This window comes from Ochotona princeps, chromosome 4, assembly GCF_030435755.1.
Source record: "Ochotona princeps isolate mOchPri1 chromosome 4, mOchPri1.hap1, whole genome shotgun sequence".
NCBI classification, from domain to species: Eukaryota; Metazoa; Chordata; class Mammalia; order Lagomorpha; family Ochotonidae; genus Ochotona; species Ochotona princeps.
The window spans coordinates 3,593,655-3,620,518 of record NC_080835.1 but is presented as its reverse complement, the minus strand read 5'-3'; the positions used below and the strand labels follow the sequence as shown (position 1 = coordinate 3,620,518).

The 26,864-nt window shown below is 63.4% G+C and overlaps 4 protein-coding genes across 9 annotated transcripts; 1 reads left to right on the top strand and 3 right to left on the bottom strand.

Annotated features, from left to right (window-relative positions):
* The first annotated feature begins 173 nt into the window (after window positions 1-173).
* AIP (aryl hydrocarbon receptor interacting protein) lies at window positions 174-3,854 on the top strand. Of its 2 annotated transcripts, none has more exons than XM_012930648.3 (6): window positions 174-410; window positions 2,130-2,309; window positions 2,688-2,876; window positions 2,967-3,143; window positions 3,228-3,361; window positions 3,556-3,854. In XM_012930648.3, the coding sequence occupies exons 1-6, from the start codon at window positions 312-314 to the stop codon at window positions 3,719-3,721; spliced, it is 945 nt and encodes a 314-aa protein (XP_012786102.2). In that variant the 5' UTR covers window positions 174-311; the 3' UTR covers window positions 3,722-3,854. The 2 variants fall into 2 exon arrangements, with proteins under 2 accessions (XP_012786102.2, XP_004598271.2); XM_004598214.4 differs by having other exon boundaries at window positions 3,228-3,369.
* A 615-nt stretch (window positions 3,855-4,469) lies between these two features.
* Window positions 4,470-15,113, bottom strand: PITPNM1 (phosphatidylinositol transfer protein membrane associated 1). 2 transcript variants are annotated; one of them, XM_058662737.1, is made up of 24 exons: window positions 14,934-15,113; window positions 13,979-14,096; window positions 12,761-12,975; window positions 12,568-12,689; window positions 12,145-12,369; window positions 10,837-11,163; window positions 10,661-10,756; window positions 10,474-10,581; window positions 9,898-9,959; window positions 9,486-9,736; window positions 9,079-9,268; window positions 8,879-8,986; window positions 8,483-8,640; window positions 8,195-8,385; window positions 7,810-7,980; window positions 7,341-7,508; window positions 6,997-7,145; window positions 6,788-6,898; window positions 6,315-6,431; window positions 6,072-6,220; window positions 5,828-5,977; window positions 5,545-5,728; window positions 5,257-5,385; window positions 4,470-4,760 (listed from the first exon to the last, which is right to left on the bottom strand). In XM_058662737.1, the coding sequence occupies exons 2-24, from the start codon at window positions 14,054-14,056 to the stop codon at window positions 4,494-4,496; spliced, it is 3,726 nt and encodes a 1,241-aa protein (XP_058518720.1). In that variant the 5' UTR covers window positions 14,057-14,096; window positions 14,934-15,113; the 3' UTR covers window positions 4,470-4,493. The 2 variants fall into 2 exon arrangements, with proteins under 2 accessions (XP_058518720.1, XP_058518721.1); XM_058662738.1 differs by having other exon boundaries at window positions 13,979-14,092.
* Window positions 15,114-16,058: 945 nt separating this feature from the next.
* CDK2AP2 (cyclin dependent kinase 2 associated protein 2) lies at window positions 16,059-18,144 on the bottom strand. Of its 2 annotated transcripts, XM_058662374.1 has the most exons (4): window positions 17,575-18,144; window positions 17,300-17,400; window positions 16,625-16,757; window positions 16,059-16,515 (listed from the first exon to the last, which is right to left on the bottom strand). In XM_058662374.1, exons 1-4 carry the CDS (start codon window positions 17,654-17,656, stop codon window positions 16,448-16,450), a joined length of 384 nt encoding a protein of 127 aa, XP_058518357.1. In that variant the 5' UTR covers window positions 17,657-18,144; the 3' UTR covers window positions 16,059-16,447. The 2 variants fall into 2 exon arrangements, with proteins under 2 accessions (XP_058518357.1, XP_004598272.1); XM_004598215.2 differs by lacking the exons at window positions 17,300-17,400; window positions 17,575-18,144 and adding an exon at window positions 17,109-17,131.
* Window positions 18,145-23,119: 4,975 nt separating this feature from the next.
* LOC101527685 (calcium-binding protein 2) lies at window positions 23,120-26,614 on the bottom strand. 3 transcript variants are annotated; one of them, XM_004598217.2, is made up of 6 exons: window positions 26,118-26,187; window positions 25,076-25,106; window positions 24,354-24,488; window positions 23,830-23,939; window positions 23,569-23,716; window positions 23,120-23,147 (listed from the first exon to the last, which is right to left on the bottom strand). In XM_004598217.2, exons 1-6 carry the CDS (start codon window positions 26,172-26,174, stop codon window positions 23,122-23,124), a joined length of 507 nt encoding a protein of 168 aa, XP_004598274.1. In that variant the 5' UTR covers window positions 26,175-26,187; the 3' UTR covers window positions 23,120-23,121. The 3 variants fall into 3 exon arrangements, with proteins under 3 accessions (XP_004598274.1, XP_004598273.1, XP_058518719.1); XM_004598216.2 differs by lacking the exon at window positions 26,118-26,187 and adding an exon at window positions 26,450-26,614 and having other exon boundaries at window positions 23,122-23,147; XM_058662736.1 differs by having other exon boundaries at window positions 23,122-23,147; window positions 24,348-24,488; window positions 26,118-26,174.
* Window positions 26,615-26,864: the final 250 nt, after the last annotated feature.

Sequence of the window (26,864 nt, the reverse complement as noted above, 5' to 3'; positions counted from 1 at the left end):
GAGGGGCCCAGCCCTTCAATGACGCAATTGCTAGGCCCGCCCCGCCCTCTCGATCGACCCTGCCTACTTGACGCGTAGAGTCCCGCCCTCAGACACCCTGAGGCTCCGCCCCAACTGGGGCGGCCCAACGATCAGCCGGAGCTCCACCAATCACGGCCCGTTTCCATGTTCAGTCCCTGTTCGGCTACTGCCCTCAATCAAAATGGCGCTAGCTCGGTAGCCGCCCAGGTTTTAAGGAGTTTGCCGAAGCAGGTCCGGAAGCTACCGAGCGAGTCCGGAAGTTGCCGAAAGACGAGCAGCGGGGTAGGAGGATGGCGGATATCATCGCACGACTCCGGGAGGACGGAATCCAAAAGCGCGTGATCCAGGAGGGCCGAGGCGACCTCCCCGGCTACGAGGACGGAACCAAGGTTCGTGGCAGCCCCAGCCCCCCGTTCCCCTTCAGCGGTGCGCATGCGAGGCGGGAGCAGGCCGGAGGCGAGAGGTTGCGCATGCCCAGAGAGCAGCGGCCAGGTCGCCTACCGCGCTCACGCGGATCTCGACGCTGATTGGTTTGCGTTGTGGATTCGGTTGCGTCAGTCCCGCCTCCAGGCCTGGCTGTGCGGCTGCATTGGTCGGGGAGGCTGTCAGTCAGTGTCATCGGGTTGTCGGGTTTGAGGTAGACCCAGAGAAGGGGGAACCCTGGAGCCTGCTCTGCCCCAGCCCAGGCTGGTGTGGTCTCAGGTCCTGGTCTTTTATAAGCAGACAGGCTTTCTGGAAGTACAGTGCCCACTCCCATCATTTAGATGGGGAAACAGGCTGTGGGGGTGCACTGAGGGTACCCCAAGCCCCGATGTTGCAGCTCAGAGAGTGCTTGGTGCTCCGGTGGTGATGGAAGGCCCCCTCATTCCAGTGTATCCGTCCACTTGCTCCCTTAGACCACACATTAACCTCCGGCCCCTTTCCCCAAGTGCCACCGTCCCACTACCCCATGTCTGCAGGACATGCAGGGGGACCAAGACAAGATGCTGCCCAGGGCCGGGAATGCCTGTTCCCTGGCCGGCACAGTGTCCTGAGAAGCCGGGCACAGCCTCACAGCCCCTAAACCTCCTCTCCAGGACAGTGTGGTGCCTGGGGAGGGGGTCTCTCCCCTGGGCTGGGGAGCTCCTGTGCCCTGGGCTGGGGTGCTGCTGGCTGGAATCCAGACGAGGGAAGTGTGGTGAGCTGTGACGGGAAGAGCAGCATGAGGGGGCGGGGGCGAGGGTATGCACTGGGCCTCCGTGTGAGTGCCATGCGGGGGCAACATGACATGGTGTGACATGGCCGCCTGTACTTACTCCATTTTGGTGCTGCAGAAACCACTGTGAGGTGCAGGTTGGGCCACCCGGGCTGCTCTAACCACTTCCTGCCCATGCTCGCTCTCTGCACCCTGGGACCGGCTGGGCTCCAGCCACCCCTCCCTGCTTGGGTCACAGACACTGCTCTTCTCCAGCTTGTACCCGTCCCCTCTGCTTGGCCGACTGGTCACTCACCCTCCACTTTCAGCTAGGACCTATGTGTCCCTGTGGCTCTCCCACGACGAGCTGTCCAAGTGCCTCGCGTTTCCCACTCACCGTCCCTGCACTGCTGCGAGCCCCTGCCTCCCCCACCTGCCCTGCCCTGTTCTTCATCCAGCTGTGTCCCTTCCTGAGCCTCGTGGGCTTGAAACCACCGGGTGAAAAACCCACCGTCACTGCAGCTGTGGGTTGGGGACCCCCCTGCCAGCACATTCGTGTGCTCTGCCACACTGGCCATGCCGCCTCTGGAATGTGCCACATGTGGGTCACTGTGTGGCTTTTGCACCTGCCATGGTCTGTTTTCCGTTCAGAGCGCCTGGCGCCCCGTCTGGAAGGCCAGTGGTGGCTGGGCCCCAGGTTGGCCTTATCTACCAGGATGTTCTGGGAGTTAGCATGGAGTCCACGCACATAGTAGGCAGTTGCTGAATGTGAGCGCTCAGAGCCAGCGCGGCCAGTCCCCACCCTGTGGCTGCCCTCCACCCCCACCCCTGCTGGCTAAGCCTTTACCCACCTGCAAGTTGCAGGGGGAGGGGAGAGGGCTAGGCTTGCCCCCAAGGCTTGTTGTCTTGCCTGACTGCGCGTGTGGCCCTGCAGGCCACATTCCACTATCGGACACTGCACAGTGACAATGAGGGCTCGGTGCTGGATGACAGCAGGGTCCGTGGCAAGCCCATGGAGCTCATCATTGGCAAGAAGTTCAAGCTGCCCGTGTGGGAGACCATCGTGCGCTCCATGCGTGAAGGGGAGACTGCCGAGTTCCTCTGTGACGTCAAGGTTGGTCTGGCCCCCTCACGGCCCTGGCCAGGCCACCCCTGCTCCTCCTGTGGGCTGACAGTGGGCTCTCTGCTGCCCCCTTCTGCCTATCTGCCAGGCTGCAGCCAGTGGCCTGTGGGCCTCTCCGCTGGAGCCCTCTGTGGCTGGGGTCCGGAGGGATGCAGCTGAGGCTGCCTGCGTGGCCCTTTGGGGTCCCCTCTCTCCTCTTTAGACCCCTCCCTCCTGCTTCAAGTCCAGCCTGGGGTGGGGGTGGGGAGTGGGCGGGTCCCAGTAGGAAGGGAGGGACTGGCAGAGTGTGGCAGAGCTGAGGGCTTCACCAGTGGGTGGGCAGAGGGCAGGCCCTCGCCCTCATGGTGACCCGAGGGGTGCCCTCTGCAGCACGTGGTCCTGTACCCGTTGGTGGCCAAAAGCCTCCGCAACATCGCGGCAGGCAAGGACCCGCTGGAGGGCCAGCGGCACTGCTGCGGCATGGCGCAAATGCATGAACACAGCTCGCTGGGCCACGCCGACCTGGACGCCCTGCAGCACAACCCGCAGCCGCTCGTCTTCCACTTTGAGATGCTGAAGGTGAGGGCGGCGTGTGTGCGCGGGGTGCAGGGTGCGTGGGGCAGAGCTGCCAGCTCCACCCCCTCCGTGTGATACGTCCCGACTCTGCAGGTGGAGAGCCCTGGCACGTACCAGCAGGACCCATGGGCCATGACGGACGAGGAGAAGGCCAAGGCTGTACCACTCATCCACCAAGAAGGCAACCGGCTGTACCGTGAGGGGCAGGTCAAGGAGGCGGCCGCCAAGTACTACGACGCCATCGCCTGCCTCAAGAACCTGCAGATGAAGGTGCAGCGGGTGGGCAGCTGGATGTGGCAGGCAGGGAGGCAGGGCTGATCCCAGCGTCTCTCCCACCCTCCCCTGTCCCCCCAGGAACAGCCTGGGTCCCCTGACTGGATCCAGCTGGACCAGCAGATCACCCCCCTGCTGCTCAATTACTGCCAGTGCAAGCTGGTGGCTGAAGAATATTACGAGGTGCTGGACCACTGCTCCTCCATCCTCAATAAGTACGACGGTGAGTGCTAGGCCATCTCCACCGGGCGTGCGGCTCCCTGCCCCTACACTTCCCACACAGGCAGGCCCTCCAGGGTCCAGAGAGGGGGCTGTCCCCCCAGCACCCCTAGCCTCCTCTGAGCCCACCTTGCCAGGCGGCTGCTAGTCCCCACTCAAGCCCCTGTGTCCACTCATGTCACCCCTGCAGACAATGTCAAGGCCTACTTCAAGCGGGGCAAGGCCCATGCGGCCGTGTGGAACGCGCAGGAGGCCCAGGCCGACTTCGCCAAGGTGCTGGAGCTGGACCCGGCCCTGGCACCCATCGTGAGCCGGGAGCTGCGGGCCCTGGAGGCGCGGATCCGGCAGAAGGATGAGGAGGACAAGGCCCGCTTCCGTGGCATTTTCTCCCACTGACGGGGACCCGGGCTGCCCGGCTGGCCCTGCCCGCCACCTGCCCTGCCCACCCCGCCCCTGCTTCTCTGTATATAAAGGCCTTATTTATCGCTCCCTGGGTCTGGCTATCTCCTTTAGCCTGGGTGGTCCTCTGAGGGGTTACAAGGGAACAGACCCCCCCCGGGGCTTTGTGTCCCCTTTGTGTGAATAAGTGACAGGGGGAGTGGGGCTGTTACCAGCAGGGCCCCCGTCTCTCAGAGCAGCCCCCCTTGCCGCACCTCCCCCTGCAGTCCCGGGGCCTCCCCGTCTGGGGAAAGCAGCTTTAGCAAGAAGCCCAGCTCAGAGGCCACTGCAGCGGTGAGGGCGGTGTGGGCTGGGCATCCCGACTGTTCCACAAGAGGGGTGGCCAGAGCCCTGGGGGAGGCTGCCTGTGGCCTGGCCTCTGTCCTGCTGGGCGGACCCCAGCTCCCGTCCATGCCCCAGCATCCCCGTAGAGGCTGTGTGTGTAGTTGCCCTGTGCTGCCAGGCAGGGGGACAGTCAGGTGGGCTGCAGGCGGTGTTTATTTTTGTGGGTTCGCGCACACTGGAGAAGCCACTGGGCCCTTGCCCGCTCCCTCCTTGCCACCTGCCCCCCGGGGGCTGGGCCCCCCAAGAAAGGGAGAAGTAAACAGAGATGGGGGTGTGGGGTGGGGGCCTGAGGTTGGCGCCCCCTGCAGCCTCCCGGGTGGATGACCCAGTCCTGCCGGGCACGGCTCACTCTTCCTCACTGTCCAGCTTGAGGCTGATGCTGCGAGCTTTGCTCCGGGACAGCGTGGTGGGTGGCGTCCCTGGGCCTTCGCGCTCCGCCTGGCTGGGGCCCCTGGAGCGGAGCAGCTGACTCTGTTTCCTCAGGAAGTCCACGGGGGCAGCCACGCCATAGGTGTTCTTGGTCAAGGTGGCTCGCGGGGGGCCCACAGGGGCATGTGAGTGTGAGCCCGCCTCTAGCTGGCCCAGGTGGGCCACGTAGCCATCGGACAGGAACTGTAGGCAGAGGTGGGCAGGGATGAGGGGGCATCTCTGAGGGTCCCCGAGTGTCCTCTCCTATTCTCCCCAGAGTCCTGGGTAGCCCTGGCACAGCCCCACCCAAAGCCCTCTGGAGACACAAGGGCCCAGGCATGGCATGGACCAGGGCAGCTGCCTGTGTAACCACGTGGGATCTTAACAGAAAAATAAAAGCAGCTAATGTCTGGTGGGCACCTGCTTCACACCCATCCCTGCACCTGTGCCCTCTGCTGTCCATTTCACAGAGGAACCTGGGGCTGGGGAAGGCATGACGGCATGGTAACCTGCCACCAGCACTGCCCAGCCTGGAGTACGCACCACCTCTGTTGGTACTCCAACCAACTGCTGGTACTCTGTTGGTTGGGGAGCAGGCTGTTCCAAGGGAGTCAGGATCACCCCTGTCCTAGGAGGAATCCCTGTTTTCTGAGGCCACTGAGGGTCCCCGTGCCTGGTGGCAAAGCAGCCTCGCCCTCACCTGACACTGTGCCTGTAGCTTCCGCACGGCTCGGCCCACGATGTAGGTTTGGTTGGGGGACAGGCCCAGTGCCGCGTACACGGCCACGTCTTTGGGGGACCCATAGCCGGCCACAATGTTCAGTTCCACCTGTGGCCGAAAGGCCAGTCAGCTGCCAGGGGTGAGCAGGTGGGCAACCCCAAGGCAGGGGGCTTGGGCAGGGCTGGGCAAGATGGGTGCAGGGCAGGACTAGGGGTCAGGAGCTGGGGGTGAGGGGGCGGGGTGGGCAGGGGCCCCTCCCTGCTGCACCTCCTGCACCAGGCCCTGCAGGAACATGGCCTTCTGGCGCAGCGGGTCGTGGCTGAGGCCGTCGCAGAAGGAGACAACGCCATGGGGAAAGTTGTGCTGGGACAGCCAGGCCACCACTCGGTGTTTCTGCATGTCGGGGCGGCCTGTGACGTACAGGATCAGGTAGCCGGCGTCCTGCCAGTGCCTGTGGGGTGGCGGGGCCAGCAGGAGGGGTACCGTCAGTACTGTTGGCCCTGGAGCGAAGGTGCAGGCCTGGGTGGTGAAAGGCGCTGGTGGAACCTACCTGACCACATCCACCGCACCAGCGCGCACCTTGGGGTCGCTGCCCATGATGGAGACGCTGGCAGTAAAGGACCCGTCAATGCTGAAGACCACCGCCTCAGTGCCACGGGCCACCACGGTTAGGCAGCACTCAGCATAGGTGTGGTCGCCCCTGCGGGCCCCCCAGGGAACGGGGCTGTGAGTGGTGGCGGCTGTGGCCAACCCAGGCCTGTCCTGCCAATCCCAACCCCCCACCCAATGCTCACCTGACCACCATGCGCACGGGGTAGACGCCAATGCCCAGAGCGCGCTCAGGGGCCACGGGGAAGGTGAGGCGGCCCGAGCTATTGGTGATCTCGGTGCCAAAGTGGATCCACTTGCCTGACAGTGGCTGGGTCATGATGTATACATCCACCTAGGGCGGAGTAGTGGGGACAGGGAGCTCAGGGATGGTCCCACCCCCAGCAGCCGGGAGGTGGAGTGGGGAGCCAGGGACTCAGGGTCCTGACCTTCTCTCCCGTGAGTGTGACCACGTCCAGGGGCCCGTACATGAAGCGCCCACTGAGCACCTGCGGGCGGCCCTCACACACCACGGTGTCGCTGGCCCGGTGGTTGGAAGTGACATTCTGGCAGGAGGAGACAGAGTGAGCAGGGGATGGGAACCGAAGGGGTTGGTGCCCACACCCTGAGGCCAGAGGCTTGGATGCCGACAGTGGACCCCACCCTCGGACACGAGTCCATGCCTGGGGTCTGTTTCCAAGGGGCAGACCCAGAGCTGCTGGTGAGAGGGTGTGGCCGGTCTGCAGTGGGTGGGGCCTGGTGCCGAGGGGCAGTTCCGGTGCCATGGTGCGGGGCTGAGTTCTGAGGGGGCGTGGCTGATCTGCACTGGGTGGGGCCTGGCGCAGGGGGGCCGTGCTGAGGCTGCAGTGGCCGGGACTGGGTAGGGCTGCCAAGGTTGTGGAGTGAGGGGGCAGGCGCATACCCGGATCTTGACCTGTGTCCGTTTTCGCTGCCACTTCTCCCTGGGGAAGGCCGGGCTGTAGATGGATGGTTCCTCACACTCGGCCAGATGGGGCCGCTCCTTCTCAATCACCTGCGTAGGATGAGCACGGGGTGAGGCTGTGGGAAGGGGGTTTGGCAGCGGTGCCAGCCAGCCTTGCGGGCCTCCAGTCCCCATACCCCCCGCCTCACCTGGCGCAGGATGAAGGCTACCACGTCAGCCGACTCCCAGTAGCTGGCATGGAAGAGGTGGGGCAGTGTGACGGTGGGGAAGGCAGTGAGCGCCTCGGGGCAGTACAGGGAGTAGTCGATGCGCTTGGTCCCCCACCAGCGCTCCAGGACTGCTCGGGAGGACAGAACCCGTCGGGTGGTCAGGTGGTCAGGCAGGGTGGCCTCCTGCCCAGCCTGGGAGCTGCAGGGCCCACCTTCCCCGCTGGCCACCAGGTAGGTTTTGTGCAAGGGTGGAGATACAGAGCAGCAGCCTGCCGGAGGGTTATTTCCAGCTAGGCATGGAGTGTAGTGGGGGATCAGCTTACTTTTAACCACCTCAGTGGTGGTGCTGGGAGCTGCCGGCTGGGCTGAGGGCTCCGTGCCCCCCAACTCGCTGCCCTTCCAGAAGGCGCCACTGGCTGAGGTGGGCGTTGAGGGTACCAACATGTCCAGCTCCTCCAGGAAGAGCCCTGAGTGTGTCTGCAGGGTGTCGGCTGGCAGAGGCATGGGGGCCTCAGTGGCGGACTCCCTCCCTCCCCCACCTGCCATCCCTGGGCCAGGTCCCAGCCAAGGCAACGCCACTTCCTGTCCCATTTGAGAGGGAATGAGGTAAGAGGCAGCACTGTCTCCCCTGGGTTCACCCCCAGGAGGCATCTCCTGCCATCATTCCAAACACATACACTCCCAGGGGACCCCACAAGGCAGCAATGTGTGCTTGTCTCTAGCCACCACTTCCTTCCCCCATCGGGATCCTCCCCACGTCTTGTTCCTTTTCCTCCTTTGAGGAGTTCCTACCCAGCAGCAGGGATGAGCCATCTCCCAGGGGGAACTTCTGGTAGCGCGGCACAGCCAGTGGGGCGATGGCCTGGAACTTGGGGGCCAGCAGGGGCTCGAGGCGGGAGGCACAGGGGTCAGCAGCGTGGAAGAGGTTGTAGATCTGCTCGCAGGCCGGCCGCATCTGGGCCACTGGGCATCCCAAAACAGGGCAGGTGGGCAGTCAGTGGGGGGAGCTGCACCCCGACATGGGGGCAGTCCTTCCAGGTGCCTCTCCAGTCAGGCCACCGGATGGGCACGATGGGGAGTAGCCATAAAAAGCCAGCAGCATGGGGGGCAGGAAAGGCAGGGAGAGCCCTGGGGGAGGTGGGGTGGCTAGAAGCCAAGGTGAAGCCCTGGGGCTCACCCTCCAGGGCGGGCATCACAGTCTTCCGCAGGGCCAGCACCAGGCCCAGCGGGGAGCCGAACAGGAAGAAGCCGGAGACCTTGAAGTCCAGGCGGGCAGTGCTGGTGGGGCCGTCGGGCACTTCAGCACCAGCTGGGCAGGAGACTGTGCTGGGCCGCCTGGGCTCCCCGGAGGCAGGGGCCGCCTGCAGGCTGTGGGGTGAGGGGTGGGGAATGGGACGCTCAGGCTAGCTGTGTCCCGTGTCCAGCTGGCCCACCCGCCTGGGAACAGGAGTGAGGGAAAGTTCACCTGTTCGGAGCGCCCTCGGGCTCTGGGGTAGGTGTGGTGCGCTGGACAGTCAGGGAGGAGGGCTCTAGGCTGGCCCGCCCGACGCCCAGCCCCTCTGCTGCGCCATCCGCCAGTGGGTCCCGCGTGGGGCCCACCTCCGGGGACAGCAGCTCATTGCTCTGCGTGGGACAAGGGATACGATGCTACTGAAGCCTGTATGCGCCTTTATTTCTACTGGAGCTGGGAGGAGGTGAGTGAGTATGGAGTGGGCAGGGCATAACCCCAAAGGTGACAGGGATTTAAGGGGCCACAGGAGACCTGCCCATGTGGGTGGTGCGACTGGAATCTGGGGCAAAAGCCTAAAGAGGTGACCAGTGACACCCACTCCCGAGGAAGTGGGGGTGTGGCCGCACTGACCATGCTTCCACGGCGGCTGCTGCTCCGGCTCCCGGTGCCCGTGCCAGCGCTTTGGCAGAGCGCATCAAAGCCCAGGATGCCACCCACACCGTCTCCGATCAGCACGACCTGGGGGGAGAGGCCCGGTCAGTGCCCAGGCCCGGCACCACAGCTGGGTTGGTCCAGGCTGGGGGCGCACTGTTTGTTCCCCAGTCCCTGACCTGCCCACAGAAGCCGGTACCCTCCGAGGAGCGCAGGAAGGCTGCGTAGGCCTGGTTGGTGCGCGCAATGACAGTGGCCACAGCGCCCTGGTAGCGGGAAGACGAGGTGGCCAGCAGTGGCAGGGCGGCCAGAGGGATGTGGTCCTGGGAGCGGGACAGGCTGTCGCCGTCATGGCTGTAGGGGCTCAGGCTGTAGTGGGGAAGGGTTGGTAGATGTGTTTGTGTCGGGGAGGGGGGAGCTCCCCAGCCCCAATACTGCCACTCAAGTGTTCTTCACCTGCTTGTGCCCGAGAGGCATCTGAGCAGAAGCAGGTGCAGGCTCCCCCACCTCCCCATGGAGGCCACCCCAACCTGCCCTGGGGAACCCTGCAAAGTCCCCCACCCTCCCCCCACACCCTAGCCAGTACTTGGAGACCAGCGCATAGGCAGCAGCGCAGATGGGTGGGCAGGGCACAAGCCGCAGAGCCACGTGGCCCAGGGCCTCGGGGAAGTGGATGCGGGTGACGGCGTCAAAGGCCGAGGTCAGCGTCTGCACATCGGCCTGCTTGGAGCTGGCGTCCCCGGAGCCTGAGTCCAGGATGTTGCCGCTGTGCAGGATGAGGAAGAGGGCGTGCACCGCACAGGCCTCGGCCCCAAGCTCGCGGGCTCCATCGGGGCCCTGCAGGAGGCAGTGGGGCACCGTGGCATCAGGGGGCTGCCAGACCAGCGAGCGGTGCCGGCGGGGTCAGGTCAAGTGTGCACCGCACAGGCTCAGCCCCGAGCCCGTGGGCTCCATGGGGCCCTGCAGGGGAGCAGTGGGGGTGTGTGGGGTACACTCACCTCTGAGTCCCGGGGTGCCAGCGTTCCATGCTCCAGGCCTTTGGAAGCCTCGTTTCCAGGCTCTAGGGGCAGGAGAGAGCCTGGTTGGGGGGCGTGGGGCAGAGGCGTCACAACTGTCCCAGGGCTGCGAGTGGGCCTCGTTCCCGCCCCCCCATCTTCGTCCAGACTCTTTGCCCCATCCCCCACATCCTCCAGCAGTTGTTTTGGAGCAACTGCAGGAGAAGAGGGAGGAACATGTGGGTTTCTTAGCTTAAATGCATGAAAACGTGAAACCCCACACAGCTCAGCAGCCCCGGTCCCATGAGCCATGCAGAAAGTGTGTGAGAACCATGCTGGGCTAGGGGTTCCTATGTTGGGGTGGGGGGCAGCACAGCATTGCCAGCATCACAGAAGGTTCTAGAAGACGGCACAGATGCCCACCACCTCCTTCAGACTGCCTCCTGAATCACACTCCCCGCTATGCACGGAGGGAGGCCTCCCCTGGTGGCTCCTTAGTCCCTGTGTGTATCCTCTCTTGGCTGACACCCCATCTGAGAATCCCATCCGGGGTGGGACCAGGTCCTGGCTGGGCTCTACCTGGTGCCCCCTCGGCCTCTGACGGGGAGGCGAAGGCGTCAATGAAATCGTTAGAGTTCCACTTGGTCATCTCCTTGGGGAAGACCTCGTCGCTGTCCGAGAAGCCTTCTACATGGACAGGCGGCTGTGTCAGGGGTGGGCAGCATTGAGGGGGTGCCTCCCCCACCAGGAGGGCCTCCATACCCACCATGGGCATCAAAGAACTCATCTTCTGAGCTATTCTCCGAGTCCCGGGCGATGTTCTGCATGCGCCACTCAGACAGGCTCTGCGGAGACACACCCCCTGCGGAGGCCCCACCTCAGCCACCAGGCCAGCCTAGGAGGGGGCTCCCTCCCTGTGGCTCCCGGGCAACCCAACCTTACCTCCATGCTGGGAGGAGTAAGAGCAGCGGGAGGACGAGGACCACTGCTTGCTGAAGCTGGTGTCTGGTGAGGCATCGGGGCCGGGGGCCGCCTCTGGCCCGTCCGGGGTCCCAGAGTGGCCAGCTCCTGGGCGAGCCTCCACACTGGGCTTCCCCGGGGACTGGGCCTCAGGCCCCTCACTGGCCGTGTTGCACTTGGCCATGCGCTGAGCTAACATTCGGGCCGTCTCCTCCTCCAGTGCCCGGATGTCGGCCATGCTGAGCTCCGTCCATTCATCCTGCCAGCACCAGGCCTGCCGGTGGGCCCGCAGCATCACACGGCGCAGCCCTGCAGGTGTCCAGGGCAGAAGGCATCAAGGCCGGGCCTTCCTCACCCCAGCCACGTGCCTAGCCCGAGGTTGGGGATGACTCCCCGTGGGCACATGACCCACCCAGAGCCACGAAGTAGGACAGAGGCCAGTACTCTCTGGGGGACACTGGGTGGAAACTGGGCCATTTGTCTTGCTGCCACATCTACCTCTGGCCACCCTGACTCGGAGCACTGCCCACACCTGCCATCATACCCCAGGCTCTTGTGCGCTTTAGGCTGTTTTCCTGTCAGTTTCCCCTGAGGAGTTAACAGTCAATTAAGGTGTTAACAGTTAATGAGGGTGTCCATGGTTAATGGAGACACTGGCACTCAATGAGCATCTTAGTGAAAGATGATACTCAATTTTTTCATCTCAGGCAGAGGAATAAGGAAACTTTTAAACGCCTCACACTCCGAGATAATCAAAGCAGTAGTGCACCCATTATAGACTCCTGGAAGGAAGTCCAGCTGAGTCTTGACGGCGGTTACATACATGCCTGAGTTTCATCTTCTGATTTGCATTTTTTGATATTTCTCCTGATGGGAGATGGATTGGGTGTATGGAGATCCTGGGGCCATGTGAGCCCGAACCCCCTCCCCAGGGTGCCCAAGCAGGCTGGGGCTTGCTGGAGGGGGGCACACGGGGTCAGCAGTGGACCTCAGGGTGGGAGGCAGGACTGAACTGCAGGAGCAGCAGGGTCAGGTCCAGGGAGGGTCAGAATGGTGCTACTGCTCACCAGGGCCCAGGACGGGGGTTCGGGGAACGGCTGCGGGAGGACCCAGAGAGAAGGATGCAGAGGCTGCGCCCTGGCTGGCACTGCTCGGCACTGGGCCCTTCTGAGATTGTCCATCTTGCTGTATCAGGGTGTCCCAGCCCCTCCCACCCCACCCAGCCCCCTGCTTAGGGCTCCACCAACCCCACTGGAAACGGGGGCTCAGCGTGCCTGGGGCTGTGCTCACCGACATCATGGATGAACTGCTCGATCTTGGCCTGCATGCCCCAGTAGCGAAATTCCACTTTGCACAGCTTGTAGGCGCACATGAGGGGCCCCGTCTGGGCGGCCGTCTGGGCCCAGTCATCCGCCAGCGGTCCCCGCCCCGTCTTGACCGAGCGGTACAGCCGGGGATCCTCTTCTGCCTTGTACTCGCCTGGGGCCACCGCATCGCGCACGATGTCAATGGTGTCTGATGGGGAGCAATGTGTGTGTGGGGTGTCAGGCAGGCAAGAGTTGGCAGACGCCCACCCTGAGCAGGCCCTGTCTCCCTTTCACAGGGAGGTGGCCCGGGCCCTTGGGCTGCTGGGGCTTGTCCGGCGGTCTCACAGGGATGGGAGTGGGGGAGTCGCAGGGGGCGTGGAGGGATCTCAGCAACCTCATGCCTTACCCAGGATGCGCTGTCTTCTCTCAGCCCCACTGAGGTTGAACACATTTGGCTGCTGCCCCCCATCAGGCAGGTAATAGGTCTCAATCTCAATGGAGAATTTTTCCACGAAAGGGCAGGTGTACCTGGGCACAGGCCGAGGGTCACACACCTGTGCCCACCAGGGACGCTCCTTCCCCCTACCCTGTCCACTCACCGAGTCCGCGTGTAAGGGTAGGCATTCCATGATTCCTCCTCCACCTGCAGGGCGGCCTTGGGCAGCAGTGCCCGGAACCAGCCTGGGATGTGGGAGCCCACGTGGTAGACCTTGTGAGTGTACTGCCCGCTGCCCCCAGGCCCATCCGTGTAGGGTCGGTTGGCCAGGATCTCAACGCCGCTGCCCTCACCGCTCGACTCCTCCCGGCTTTTTTTCTGCAGCCCAAGGGCACAGCAGGGCAGGCAGCTCAGCCCCAGCATGGCGCCTTGGCACCCCAACTCTGTCCTGGACCCTCCCTGCCCCTCCACTTGCACAGCATTTTCCCTTTCCCTGGGGAGCTGCTGGCTCTTCCGTCCCCAGCATGCTGAGCTCAGTCATTCAAGTTTTGGGCTGTGCTCCATCCCCACACTGCCAGGAGCCTGCTGATTTGAGAGCTCTCCAAAGAGCAGATCAAGGTCTCTGCTCCGCAGTGGAGGGAGTCAGACACAGCATGGGAGGTGAGGCGTGCCGGGGTGGGGGCAGGGGACACCCCAGATGGGCGCTCAGAGCTGGGGACTGCAGCTTTGGCACAATGGGGAAGGTCTCATTGCCACGACCACCTGAGCCTGCCATGAACATGACCAGGGCAGGAGGCAGTACTGAAGACCAAGGGGACAGCAGGTGCAGGCCCTGGGGTACAAAGCTACTTGCTGCAGGGAGGATCTGGGAGGCGACAGGCTTGGGGAGCACCTGACTACGTCCCCTGTCTCTCTGGGACCCCAATCCCAGCTCCTGCCGCAGGCTGGGCTCACAGCTGGAGAGCTCACCCTGAGTGGCCTTTCTCAGCTCTGTGCACCCCATTCTCTGCTTCCTCCAGCCCCACCTAGGTAACTCTCTTCTCTCTCCCTCCCTCCACCCAGGGTCCCCCTAAACCCCATGCACCTCCCTGTCATTGGTTGGGGACCTGGTCCTCATCCCCACACAGCCCACTCCCCAGCGCCTGCCCCTGCCTCTAGGGATTACAGCTGAGAGGATTAGAGCGGATCAGATGTGGGTAAGCAGCAGTAGGGGGTACCACCCAGTCCTTCTGCCCCTTTCTCCTCAGCCCTTACCCCCCATCCAACAGGGGTCTCGCCTCCTTGGTGCTCCAAGCCCTCCCCAAGCCCTGCAGCAGGAGTGGTTGGGGTTGGGCCGGGCCCCCCAACTCGTTCCTCCCGGCGCCCCTCCCTTCACCCTCACCTGGATCATGTACAGCTGGGCCACCTGGTACTCGTCCAGGCTCATGGGCAGCAGGATGTGGTACTCCTTGATGAGCATCCTGAAGGCGCCCGCGGGCCGTGCGCGGCCTCCGCTCTGTCTGGCGCAGGGCACAGTGCAGCTGTCAGTGCAGGGCGGCTCATGGCCCCGAGCCCTGCATCGAGGGGCTCGGGCCGTGGGAGCCCAAGCCCGGTCCTCCGCGGGGAGGTGCAGAGGGGGCCAGGGCTGCTGCTGGGGTGAGCGCTGACCTCTTTTCCACGCAGCCCCCGCCCCCTCCCGCCTGTCGCCATGGCAACGGCGCGTGGCCGCGCGCCCCCCCCCCACCCCAGTTCGTGGAGCCGCGGGCGCGGGCCAGCGAATGGGGAAGCCACTGATCTGGTCTCTCCAGCGGAGAGCCTTGCACTCAGCCCCCCTTGAGAACAGCATCCCTTGGGGGGCGCACCTAGGAGGCCCCAGCCCCTCCTTTTGGGCCCGCCCTCCCAGTCCAGCCTCCCGGGGGCCCGGCCCCCTGCTCCCCCTTGCCTGTGTCTGAGGGATCTGATGTCCACCCCAAAACCTTGCCTCCGTCTCTCCCCACGGAGTGCTCCTGTATGTCCTAGCATCCGGGGCTGCGACCCCACCCCGTGCCGCGCCCAACCCACCTTCCAGCATCCTTGCAGGACCCCTGCCCACCCCGGGCGGACGCTTCCCTGGTCCAAGCATCCACCCCATCACCCTTCCGCCCTGGGCTAAGGCACCAGCGGCTCCTGGGAGGCCGCTCCGCCTACCTGCGAACTGACTAGGGCCAAGGTTCCGCCACAGGCTCCCTGCTTCCCCCTCTTGTGCACCGCCATCCCTCTCCCAGCGGGCGGGCTAGAGGCCCGGCTGTCCCCACTTCCCTCTGCGCCCCAGCGTCCCCGTGTCCCCTGCCGGGCTCTCGGCCCGCCTGCACACTCACCTCTAGCTTGCGGCGGGCCGCCCCTCAGCCGACTCATGCGGGGGCGGCCGGGCCGCGGGTCGGAGCCCCGAGCGCCCCCAGCCCAGGCCTCGGGTTCCAGCGGTGGCCGGACCCTCTGGAGGCGCAGCGCGGGCCCATGGCCCCGACCTTTCTCCCGGTCCGCCCGCCCGCGCCCCTGCTGCCCCTCCCCGCCGCGTCACTGCGGCCGCCCCGCCCCCTTCCTGGGCCCGGCAGGGTCCCGGGCGCCCCGCCCCGCGGCGGAGGAGGGCCTCGGGCCTCCCCGGCACACGCACACTGGAGCAGCGGCATGGTGATCCTTCCCAATTCCGCGAGACGCCCCCGCAGCTGTCTGCACCCTGCCCCAGCCCTCCCAGGGGCCGCGAAGGGGTGGGGCCCTGGGTCCTACCTCGCAGGCTCCTCCGGCGGCCGCCCCCCCCCCAACCAGGGCCAGGGACTGACTTGCTCTTACCTGTGGTTGGGGGTTCCAGGGCGCCAGTGCCACTGCTGTGCCTCCAGGTCTTTGGGCTAGCCATCTCCACACACACACACCCCCCAAAGCAGGTACCCTAAAGTCTTCCTTTGAGCCACCTAGACTCTGGGCAAAGGGTGAGACCCCAAGAACCAGCCATGCAACCATGCCCATCCGGCCAGAATGTGCTGGCGCATGAGTGGCAGCCCCGGGCTGGGCTGGGTTTCCCCGTGTCCAAAACCAGCTCCCCCCTGCCCCTGCACCCTGGACTTAGAGGTGGGGTGCATATTCAGAGCGCCCCTGGGAGGTTCAGTCATAGATGTTGGCCGTGTGCTGGGGCACCAGAGGCTCCCAGTTCTGACATTTGAACCCCGCCGGTGCCAACGCCCAGCTGCCTGGAGAGGTCCACCGGATTCTGCTGGTCGGTGCCTCCGGCGGTAGCGGATCCCAGGCCGGCGCTGCCCCCTGGCGGTGGCCCGTCAAGGTCAGCGGGCGCCTGGCCACCCCCGGCTGGGTCAGCTCCTTCCCTCCCAGTGCTGGGACAGCAGGATGCCGCCACACAGGCCAGCAGACCCCGAAGTCCAGCTGCCTTACCTCCCCTGCCCCCCTCGAGGCTTAGAAAAACCCGACCCAGGAAGGCTGGGAGAACACGGAGAACAACTGCAAATCATCTTTTATTGATATAAAAAGGGGAATATTTAGCAAAAGACACACGAACAAAAGGGGGAGCTGTGGCCCAGGAGGCAAGGCAGGCAGGTGCCAGCCTGCTGAGCCCCGGCCCAGGCCCCGGACGGAGCAGGAGAAAAGCTGGGGTGGGAGAGGGGCCGGCGGGTGAGAATCAACACTGTGGGTAGGTCACCTGGGCAAGGGAACATGGTGACCTCACTTCCCGCTCCGTGGGGAAGGGGGCCCGGTGAGTGCTGTGGGCTGCGGCCAGGGCCGCCCCCTGGTTTCCGGGCTCCCCACCCCAGGACAGGACGTGCGACTTGGGGCTGAGGCCTGGAAGGGCAGGTGCTGTGTGCAAGAGGCCGAGGAGGTGCTCCGGTTACGTGCGGGCGTTCCGCTCTGTCTCGGCCAGGCATTCTCTGACCAGGGCCCGGGCATGGATGATGCCTGAGGGACGGCAGGCAGCGCATCAGCAGCACCCAAACACCCACGCCCACCCTCCTCGGAGAGGGCCAGAGGAGTTTTGCGGCTTGGCCACTGGTCCCGAGCGACTCACCCCGCTTCAGCCGCTCCATGGCGCTCTTGCTGCCTGCGTAGGTGGGTCGGATCTCCTTTCCCATCTCCTCAATGACCGACAGCAGGTCTGTGTAAGTGCTCTGGGAGCCCTGGGCACCGGGGGGCTTCATGGCCTACATCCAAGGAGAAAGTGGGGTGCGGTGGAGAAGGTGGGTATTTTGACCTGGCAGGCTACCGGTTCAGATGCCCAACTGCCCTGTATCAGACTGCCTGGGTTCGATTCCTGCTTCGGACCCATGCACACCCCAAGGGACAGCGGGCTCTCAAGTAGCTGGCTCCCTGCCCAACCCCTCCTCCAGGTGGAGGGACTTGAACATAGTTCCCCCAGCCCAAAGCTGGCCATGCTGGGCAATACGGGCAGCGAACCAGGGGATGGCAACCAAAAATCAATCAATCCACCATCCCAGAAACCAAAGTGACCCCAGGGCAGGAAGTACAGGGGGACTACTGAGGGGTTCACCCACCTGCACGTAGCCCATGGAGGGGGTTCCCCAAGCCCCCTGACCACCCACCTGCACGTAGCCCATGGAGGGGGTTCCCCAAGCCACCTGACCACCCTCTTGCATGTAGCCCATGGAGGGGTTCCCCAAGCCACCTGACCACCCACCTGCACGTAGCCCATGTAGGGGGTTCCCCAAGCCCCCTGACCACCCACCTGCACGTAGCCCATGGAGGGAGGTCCAAAGTCGTTGAACAGGGGTCGGAAAGGGGCAGCAGCTCCTGGCACAGAGCCCGACGGCGACGGGACACTTCCGGCTGCAAGCAGGCGTGGAGGGAGAGGTCAGCGCGGAACCGGGGACGCCGCCTCCCTGCGGCCTCGCCCCGCGCTGACCAACCTGAGGCGCTCCGTGCACGCCCCCTGCGCGAGTGAGCGACGGGGCTCGGGCCCCTTCCCATCCCCGCCGCGCAGGGACGCAGCCGGGTCCTCACCTGTGGGCACCGGGGTGCCGGGCCCGGGCGTACTGGAGCCCGGGGTGCTGCTGGGGGCGGGGGCGATGGGCTTGTAGGACATGCCCGGGGCCTGGGTGCGGCGGCCGCCGGCCGCTCCTCGGGGGTCGGCTCCCGGGCCTCCCGCCGGGCACTCGAAAGCGGACCGCACGCCCCTGGTAAATAGAGCCGGGGGGCCGGAAGGGCGGCGGGCACGGATGCTCGGCCACTCCCGATTGGCGCGCCGAGACGTCACTCGAGCCGCAACGCCTGCCGATTGGCCGCCGTCTTCCGGACCTCGCACCTGTCTGCTCCCGATTGGGCGGTGGCCGCCTCCCTTCCGCAATTGGCAAGTTCGCGGCCCGAGGCCGGCGCGCTCTCCCTCCGATTAGCCCCAAAGCCCGAGAGGCGGACCTGGGCCGGGCCGGCCGCGGACTGCGCGCCGGGAAGGGTCTTCGCAGTCGGGGCGCCGCGTCCGCTCCTCAGCCGGCGCCTCAGGCCGCCCCGCGCGCCGCTGCTCCGCGCCGGGCGCCCACGGACGGACGCAGCGCTTTGACGTTCCGAGCCCCGCGCTCCACCCCGTGCGCTCTGACGTCACCTGTCATCGGCGCCGCACGAGGCCTGCGCACGCGCACGCACCCTCGGCGTGGGTTTCTATGGTAACGGGTTCCTCGCCCACGCCGGCCTTTCTCAGGAGGACGCGAGGTGCGCGGGGCGACCTCGGCGAGCCCCTCCACCTGCCCCCCCAGAGCCGTGCGCCCCGGCCTCTCAGCCAGGCTGCCACCGTGCCGGCCCCAGGGTTTGGTCTCCTTAACCGGCTAGGTCAGGTACCCTCAGTGGGAGCTCAGACCGGAGGGTCCCTGTCCGGTGGGCACGTCAGGAGGCGAGCCGCGCACTTCTTTTCTGGAGCCGGCATGGAAAGCTGCTCAGTTAATCCTGCCTTGGGCGTGAGCCCAACTTCAGCTAGGCATGAAACTCCTTGGTCAGTCTTGGCTGCTGTCTGCTTGCTTTTCCTTTAAGGCAACGCATGTTTTGAAAACTAAATGAAAGGGAAAAGCAGGGAGTGGCCCTTTCCAGGGTGATTTCCTCGCTTCCCAGCCCCAGCACCCGAGGCTGTGCTAGGACGTGTCCAGTTCCTACCTGCCCCGAGCTGGGCGTGCTGGCGACGGGGGCCTGCGGGTCCGGACCCTGCCCGGAGCCGTGTTGGATGCACTCCTGGGAACCGTGAGCTTGGGAAGGGGGACTCACTGGGGCCTGTTGTGGGGAGGACTCTGCCTTGGAGGCGATGGGCACTGGATGTGTCAGGGGCGCCCTCTACCTGGATCTTGGAACCTTTCAGCATTGCAGCCTCAAAATCAGAAAATAAAAGTGGGGTTTGGGGACAGCATTGAGGTACAGCAGGTTAATCAGTAGATGGAAGGTTTCTCTGTCACTTTGCGTTTCAGTGAATAAACAAATGAATGAATAAGTACTTTTAAAATATTTATTTTACCTGAAAGTCGGAATTACTGAAAGAGAAAACCTTTCATCCACTGGTTCACTCCCCAGTTGGAGGCTAAGCCAGAGCAGGGCCTGTCCAAAGCCAGGTCTCCCACATGCGTACAAAGGCCCAAGGCTTTGGGCCGTCCTCCACTGCTTTCCCAGGCCATCAGCAGGGAGCTGGATTGAAAGTGGAGCAGCCGGGCCTCGAACTGACACCTACATGGGATGCTGGCTTGTAAGCAGCAGCCTCACCTGCTATGCTACAAAGCCAACCACGACAAAAAGTCTTTTTTTTTAGTGGCCAATCTTATATTTCTTTCTTTTTTAAAAAATTTTTATTGGAAAGTCAGATATACAGAGAGGAGAGACAGAGAGGAAGATCTTCTGTCTAATGATTCACTCCCCACGTGGCTGCAACAGCTGGAGCTGAGCTGATCCAAAGACAGGAGTCAGGAACCTCTTCCAGGTCTCCCATGCGGGTGCAGGGTCCCAAGGCTTTGGGCCAGCCTTGACTGCTTTCCCAGGCCACAAGCAGGGAGCTGGATGGGAAGTGGGGCCACCGGGATTTGAACCGGCGTCCATATGGGATCCTGGAGTGTTCAAGGTGAGGACTTTAGCCACTAGGCTACCATGGTGGGCCCTAACCCTATATTTCTATACAATCCTTTCAACTATGTGTTTGAAACATCTCCTAATAAAAGGTGAAAAATGAATGGACTTGCTACCCAGAGATCCCTACACACACTTGTCAGAGCAGCTAGATCCCAGAGCTGACCACGCCCACCGCTGGCCAGCACCTGCAGTGCGGGAAGTCATGGTCAATGCTGTGAGTGGGGGTCCTGGTACTGTAACTGTGGAGGTGTTTGTGGCTTCTTCAAGACCTGGTGCTGTCCTGGATCTCTTCAGACCACGTGGGATGTGGGTGAACCCACAAATGTAAAGTAGACTTCTCTCTTATCTCAAAGATTTATGTTGTTATTTATTTGGTTTTTTTTAAAGATTTATTATTATTGGAAAGCCGGATATACAGAGAGGAGGAGAGACAGAGAGGAAGATCTTCCATCCGATGTTTCACTCCCCAAGTGAGCCACAACGGGCCGGTGTGCGCGGATCCGATGCCGGGAACCAGGAACCTCTTCCAGGTCTCCCACACGGGTGCAGGGTCCCAAAGCTTTGGGCCGTCCTCGACTGCTTTCCCAGGCCACAAGCAGGGAGCTGGATGGGAAGCGGGGCTGCCAGGATTAGAACTGGTGCCTATATGATCCTGGTACATGCACGGGAAAGATTTAGCCACTAGGTTATTGCACCAGCTCCAAGTGCCCCTTTAAAAATTGATTTTTCTTGGGAAGGCAAGTTTACAAAGAGAAGGAGAGACAGATCTTCATCTGCTGGTTCACTCCCCACGTGGCTGTGAAAGCCAGAGCTGAGTTGATCCAAAGCCAAGAGCCAGAAGCTTCTTCCAGGTCCTACAAGGTGAGGATTTAGCCACTAAGCCATTGCATTGGGTCCTATTTTGCTTATTGATTTGAAAAACAGCGTTACAAAGAGAGAGAGGGGGAATCTTTGATCTGCTGGCCTTTCAGTACAGGCAGCGACTTTCCTCGCTGTGCCACGGCTGCGCTCGCTCTCTCAGTCACTGCCTCAGGTCCACAAATAAATGTTTTAAATGTAAGTGTGCTTAGTAGGTGCAGCCACAGGTTTGCACATGCATCCATACCTCACTGTATCTGTTAGGAGTACGGAAGCTATTGTCATCCCCATGCAGTAGCCACAGCCAGCCTCGATGTGGGTCTCCCAGACCTGGGGACACTCAGCAGGGCTCCTGCCGGAAGCGGCCACGGCTAGGCCGACAATGGCAAGGTGTGTGTGTGGGGGGGGGGCGCTGCGTGGAAAGGGAGGCGATTGCGAGAGCTCAGTGAGTGTCTGCCAGTCCGACTGGTCTCCACAGATAATTTGTGGGTGCTACTTTCTGGAGACGCTGGCTGTGCCCCTCGGGGACATTCCTTGGGCAGCCCCCAGCATGGCTGCAGAAGCCTGAAGCTGTTGTGAAGTGAGAGGATGCGGTGGCCAGGCTGTGTGTGAGTCACGTCCGTCGGGTTGCACTAAGGTCGGGGCCGTGTTGTGGCCGTGCAAGTTATGCTCCTGGTCTTTCAGATGACAAGCTTGGAACGCCGTGAGTTGTCACGGCTCAGCCCACTCTTGCCAGAGCTGGCTGGTACTGTTGGGCCAGCGACAGTGCTTCCTTTAGGGGGGCTCCTGGGTCATCCTGGCCCTGCTCTTTCCAGTTGTTCTTCGGTTAAGACTTTGAGACTGGGTGTGTGTGTGTGTTCTGCAGCTGATTAAAATCTTCCCATTAGTGCCCCACTCTGGCTTTCCCCACCACATGGCTCGCCAGCCTGGGCTTTAAGGGGGTGCAGCGGGGTGGACGTGGCCAAGGCTTCCATCTTCCCTGGCTTCCGTCCATCTCCCCACCCAGCCCCTGCTGGAGGCACGGCCATTGTCTCGGGTGGTGGTGCCATCTGCGCCATCCGTGGTGGGGGCAGGGCTCCCTGGGGAGACTCGGCTTGGCAGGAGCACGCGCCTAATTGAGGATTAAGGATTAATTGGAATCTGCCAGGCGAGTGCTGCTGAGGCGGCTGCAGCCAGCCCTGGGCACCTTGCAGCTAGGCCCAGGTCATGCAGAGGCATGTGTGGGCGGCAGTGCTGCTGTGAGGACCAGACCTGGAGCAGGGGAAACGGGGCCTGGGGCTCCTCCCGCACCGTGGCTGGAAGAGGCTGAGACCCAGGCCGACTCACCCTGGGAGTGAGGCACCCACCCTGCCTGCCACCTGGGCCTGGGTGCAAGTCCTGCCTGCTTTCGGTCAATGGTGCATGACTTTAGGCCATCCTTGGTGCTCTGGAACCTCCTATGTGGGGCAGAGGGGCTGGGGTAACCGGAGTGGTGATGGGAGGAACGTCCTGGCTAGGGGAGCGGGAGATTTCTGCTAACTGGGTGCATCTAGGCTGAGCTGCTCCGTGCCAGCAGTGGGGACGGACTGGGACATGGCCCCTCCCGATGCCCCAGGCTGTGAGCCGGGCCTGAGGCAGGCTTGGGAGCAGGAGCCAGGGTGGGGGGGTCCTCCGGAGGCAGGTGCCAGAAGGTGCGAGGGGAGGGATGCTCTGTTTCCCATCCAGCTCCCTGCCGACACACCCCAGGGCAGCACCCAAGGTCAAGTGCTTGGGCTGCTGCTGCCCACATGGGAGACCTGGAGGGAGTGCTGGGCTCTTGGCTTCGACCTGGCCTGGCCCTGGCTGTTTGGCCATTTTGGGACTGAGCCAGTAATTGGGAACTTTCACCTTCTCTCTCTCATTCTGTCACTCTGCCTCTCGCATAAGCCAGTATTTTAAAATAGAGAAAGGGCAGTGAGTAGACCCAGCAGGCAAACTCTGATTCAGAGTGGAGGCAGTCCTGCCCTGGCTGGCCTCGGCTGGTCTCGACCCACTGAAGGACTTTGTGTTGGGCAAAATTGTCCAGCTCCCTGCTGGCACTCCTGGAAGGAGTTAGAACATTGGCTCAAAAGCTGTGGGGTCTCCTGCGGGGCCAACCTTGGAGACCCCAACTATCTCAGCCAGGGCCTCCAGTTGAGCTCCCAGCAGCTCCCTTGCCAAGGTCATGGCCAGAGTCTATTGGAGCAAGCTTGAGAACAACCCTTGTCTGGCCACGGCACTTCTTGCATGTGACACCCCTCAGCCCATGGGGGGCCAGGGGTCACTGCAGGAGGAGAGTGGGGCAGAGGCAGGGCAGGCCCTGTATCTCTGGGCCCTGGGAGAGGTTGGGCAGCGGGGCTTACTCTGGGCCAGGCCCAGGGTCAAGAGAGGAAGAGAGTCTCCATCTACCCAAAGCACTGGACACAGCTCTTGGGGACCTCAAAGACAAAAGCCAGCTCTCCAGACCTGGAAATATTTTATTGTCCACCAGAGAGGCAAGGGTGGTGCCTACGGGTGGGACTGGAGACCAGAGACTCCAAGGAAGGCACCTATGGGCTGCGCTGCTGGTCCTGTCTGCTGCCTCCAGCCACGGGCGTCAGCTCAGCGAGACATCATTCGCACAAACTCTGCCAGGACAAAGCCAAGGTGGGGGGTCTCTTCCATCAGCGATCATAGGCCCGTTCACCAGCCTCAGGTGGGCAGGGATGTGGTTGAGGGGAGGGTCACTGGGGTGCTCTGGGTCTGGCAGAGCTGGGAGACCAGGGCTTTCTGTCATGGGCAATAGTAAGAATAGTAGTACGGGAACTTGTTTCTTTCTTTGCTTGGGCTGCTAGGATGCTCAAGGTGCAATTTAAAGTTGACTTTGGGGAATCCATTTCTATATACTACTTTTCCTTGGTTTCCTCTCCTTGTGTGACTTTTTGCTAAGACCTAAGCTTTCCTGGGACCTGATCCTCTTTCCCATGGATGGGAACAGTCATGGGCCCTTTTTTTCTGGTGTTTCTGGGCTGTGTTGACCTCCTTCCCCAGCCCCAGTCCTGGCTGTACCTTCGAAGTCCACCAGGCCGTCCCCATTGAGGTCCATGTCCTGCAAGATCTCGTCCACTTCCCGCTGGCTGAGCCGCGTCCCCAGCAAGGCCTTCAGTGCTGCCCGGAGCTCGCCCACACTGATGCAGCCGTCCCGGTTGGTGTCGAACTGTGGTGGTGGCCGCGGTCGGCCGTGGGAGTGGGGTCCCAGCCATCCCCTCACTCAGCCCTCCCTACCGGGCCCTCCCCTGCAGCCCTGTCCCGCCCCCAGTCCTGCCGTACCTCCCTGAAGGCGTCCCTTAGCTCCCTGACCCCGATCATGTCGGCTGTCTCTGCCAGCAGCTTGGGGCCCATCAGCTCCACAAAATCTTCAAAGTCTACCTTCCCGCCACCTGGGGGTCACGCCCATCAGAGACCCCTCTCGGCCAGCAGTTCCTGTCCCTCTACACCCACGTGCTGATGTGGCCAGGCCCACTGCCTGATGGGATGTGGCCAGGGGCTGCTGGAAGAAACCTCACCCGCTCCGTGGATGGTGGTCAACAAGCCGCTTATACCAGGGAGTCCAGGGCTCTGGGTCTAGACTACCCCCCCTCCCTGGGCTGGGCTGGGCAGGGCGGGGCTTGGCTGGGCGGGGCTGGGGCAGGGCTGGGCTGGGCGGGGCTGGGCTGGGTGGGGCTGGGCTGGGCTGGGCTGGGGCAGGGCTGGGCTGGGGATGGGCGGGGCTTGGCTGGGCGGGGCTGGGGATGGGCGGGGCTGGGATGGGCGGGGCTGGGATGGGCGGGGATGGGCGGGGATGGGACACCTACTGATCTGCTGAGAGATCTCAATGAGTTCCATCTCGGTGGGCATGTAACCCAGTGTCCTCATGCAGGCACCCAGCTCCCGGTAACCTATATAGCCATCCCGGTCCCGGTCAAACTCCTGGAAGGCGACCTGCAGCTCTACGGAGCAGGGTGGGGTCAGTCCCTGCCTACTGCCCTCCTCCCACCCCTGGCCCCAATCCTGGCCTGGTTCAGCCCACCCTTCTCCTCAGTCTCGCTATTCCTTCCCCTTCTTGGACGCCTCAGGGCCTTTGCACGTGCTGTGATTTTATTTCTTCTTGCAGCAAACTATTGGAGGTGCATTTGCAGTGAGTTGAGTTCTGGTACTAAGGATTAAGCAAAGGAAAGGAAGGAAAGAAAGCAAGTCCCTGACCTCATGGAAACCCATGCTCTAGAATATTCTCCTTTCCGGTTCTGTCACCTGCTCCTGGCAGCCCTCCAGCCTGCTTGGGCACTGCCTTGAGGGGCTGGCACCCTCTGTGCTTGCAGCTGTTGGCTGTGCCCAGAGGGCAGGGGGCACATCTGTCTGAGTGGGCCAGCCATTGAGGGAGTGTCCGGAAGTGGGGGAGGGGAGCCCATGAACGAGGCTGAGGCACTGCCAGCTGGATGGTTATTGGGAGGGGGCAGTTTCTGCTGATCCCTCTTTGCTGTGTCCTCTAGCCCCTGCCCACCCCCAGCCCCGGCCTGTACCCTTGCCCCTTCTTTACCTTCGATCTCCTCGGGCCGCAGCTCCCGGTCCTGAGGGATGCAGAAGGGTTAGGGGCTGCCTGGAGCACACAGGTGCCCCACTTAGTGTCCTCTTCCTCCTTGTGCCTTGGGGGACCCCCACCCTAAATATGATCTATCTGGGCCTGCTCACACCTGGCCACCACCCAGCCTCTAGGCCTCCATCCCTAGAGCTCCCTTTACAGCAGGTGGATTGGGGGGTCAGGCCCCTCTCTTGGTGCCCCACACCTCCCCTCTGGGACTGTCTCTGACCCCGGGTCCCTTCTTGACTTGGACCCCACGCCCCCAGCCCCGGGGTCCGTGTGTCTGCTGGTGGGTCCAACTTCTAGCCTCTGCCTCCTGGCCAAGGAGGGGCAGAGCCCAGGGCTGGCGGCTGTGGCCGTACATACGAGCTGGGTGGCGGCAATGCTGGGCCGCAGGAAGATGCAGGCTGGCCCCACCAGATTGCCAAGCACTGAGTAGCCCTGGATGCTCCCTGGCTCCTCGGGGCTGGGGCTGAGGCTGGAGCCGGGGCCAGGACCATGCCAAGACCGGGAGCTCCCTGGTGGGAGGCTGGACCACTGCCGGCGGTCCTGCGGCAGAGTGGGCCATGAGCAGGCGCAGCCCCTACCTCGCGCTTCTCGGCAGCTGCCCTGTTCTTCAGAGCCCAGCAGGCATTGGTGGGCAAGAGACCCCTCACCCATGAACAGTTAGAATAGAAGTCTCTTTCTGTTCCTGGGAAAACCAAGGCCCAGAGAAGGGGAGGGACTGGGCCAAGGTCACCCAGGCCATCAGCATGGTAGATGGTAAGTCTGGCTGCTGTTGGGCGGGGAGGATGGCAGGTGGCCAGGGTCCCTCTTCCAGCCAGCCGGGGAGACCCGGGTTCTGCATGAACCATGACCGGTGGGAATTTGAGGTGGGAACGTTCAGGAAAATTGAAACAAACCCTCCCTCCAGGGCGGTGGACAAGCAACCCCTTGAGCTTGTGGCCCCATCCTGCTCCCACCCTAGCCTGGCCCTGTGCCCGCCCCACAGTCCCCCTACCTTAGACCCTCGGCGCCGGGGCCACTTGGCACAGTTCCCCATGGGCCCCTGCACCATGCCTGGCGTGGAGCCCCACGGTGCAGAGGCTGTGTACGCTGGCAGCCCCCAGCCACTCCCAGCGAGCAGCCCTGGGGATTTTCCCAGGGTTTTGTGGGCGGGTGGGCGGGCAGGGGGGCCCCAGGTCCTAATCCGGGATTATCTTTTAGCATTTCTGGCGTGAGGGGGGCCGCTTGGGGCCCAAGGCGCCCTGGAGCTGAGGGGGACATGGCTACCGGCCCTCGGACCATGAGCTGTCCCCTCCCTGGGCCCGCCCTACAGCCTGGCCCTGTTACCTGCCCGTAGGCCGCCTGCACCTGCGCCTCCAGCTCCCGAAGCAGTACCCGTCGCCTGCTGGCTGCTGGGCTGGCTGCGGCCTGGCTAGGCCCCGAGGTTCCCTCAGAAGGGCTGGGGTCCTCTGGAGGGGGGCCACCATCTGCTGGGCCGTGAGGCAGGGCCATGGGGATGGGCCTGGCACCTCTGCCTTGGGCCTCCTGGTCCTGTGGGAGGGCAGTGTAGAGGGCAGGTTGGGTGCAGTTCCTCCCACACCTCCAGTATCGGGGTCCTTGAGGCTCCTGTCCTGGGGCCTCCCTCTAGCCCTCACGCAGCCTGCTGGCCAGGTACAACCCCCTGTCCTGAATCCTTGCCTTGCTGCATGCTGCCACTTGCTAGTCTGCATACCTGCCATGTGGAGCCCTGGCTGCTTCTCAC

What these genes read in the sequence shown, in the direction of transcription:
- AIP (XM_004598214.4), top strand. Translation starts at nt 312, where the DNA reads ATGGCGGATATCATCGCACGACTCCGGGAGGACGGAATCCAAAAGCGC. An exon ending in AGTTCCTCTGTGACGTCAAG is followed by an intron (nt 2,310 to 2,687) that starts GTTGGTCTGGCC and finishes TGCCCTCTGCAG; the next exon opens with CACGTGGTCCTGTACCCGTT. An exon ending in TCCACTTTGAGATGCTGAAG is followed by an intron (nt 2,877 to 2,966) that starts GTGAGGGCGGCG and finishes CCGACTCTGCAG; the next exon opens with GTGGAGAGCCCTGGCACGTA.
- LOC101527685 (XM_004598216.2), bottom strand. Translation starts at nt 26,614, where the DNA reads ATGGCCCTGCCTCACGGCCCAGCAGATGGTGGCCCCCCTCCAGAGGAC. An exon ending in TGAGATCTCTCAGCAGATCA is followed by an intron (nt 23,940 to 24,353) that starts GTAGGTGTCCCA and finishes CGTGACCCCCAG; the next exon opens with GTGGCGGGAAGGTAGACTTT. An exon ending in TAAGGGACGCCTTCAGGGAG is followed by an intron (nt 23,717 to 23,829) that starts GTACGGCAGGAC and finishes CCACCACCACAG; the next exon opens with TTCGACACCAACCGGGACGG.
- PITPNM1 (XM_058662737.1), bottom strand. Translation starts at nt 14,056, where the DNA reads ATGCTCATCAAGGAGTACCACATCCTGCTGCCCATGAGCCTGGACGAG. An exon ending in GGACACAGGTCAAGATCCGG is followed by an intron (nt 6,432 to 6,787) that starts GTATGCGCCTGC and finishes TCCTCCTGCCAG; the next exon opens with AATGTCACTTCCAACCACCG. An exon ending in CCCGTGCGCATGGTGGTCAG is followed by an intron (nt 5,978 to 6,071) that starts GTGAGCATTGGG and finishes GGGGGCCCGCAG; the next exon opens with GGGCGACCACACCTATGCTG.
- CDK2AP2 (XM_058662374.1), bottom strand. Translation starts at nt 17,656, where the DNA reads ATGTCCTACAAGCCCATCGCCCCCGCCCCCAGCAGCACCCCGGGCTCC. An exon ending in CGGCACCCCGGTGCCCACAG is followed by an intron (nt 17,401 to 17,574) that starts GTGAGGACCCGG and finishes GCCTGCTTGCAG; the next exon opens with CCGGAAGTGTCCCGTCGCCG. An exon ending in CCTCCATGGGCTACGTGCAG is followed by an intron (nt 16,758 to 17,299) that starts GTGGGTGGTCAG and finishes CCTTGGATGTAG; the next exon opens with GCCATGAAGCCCCCCGGTGC.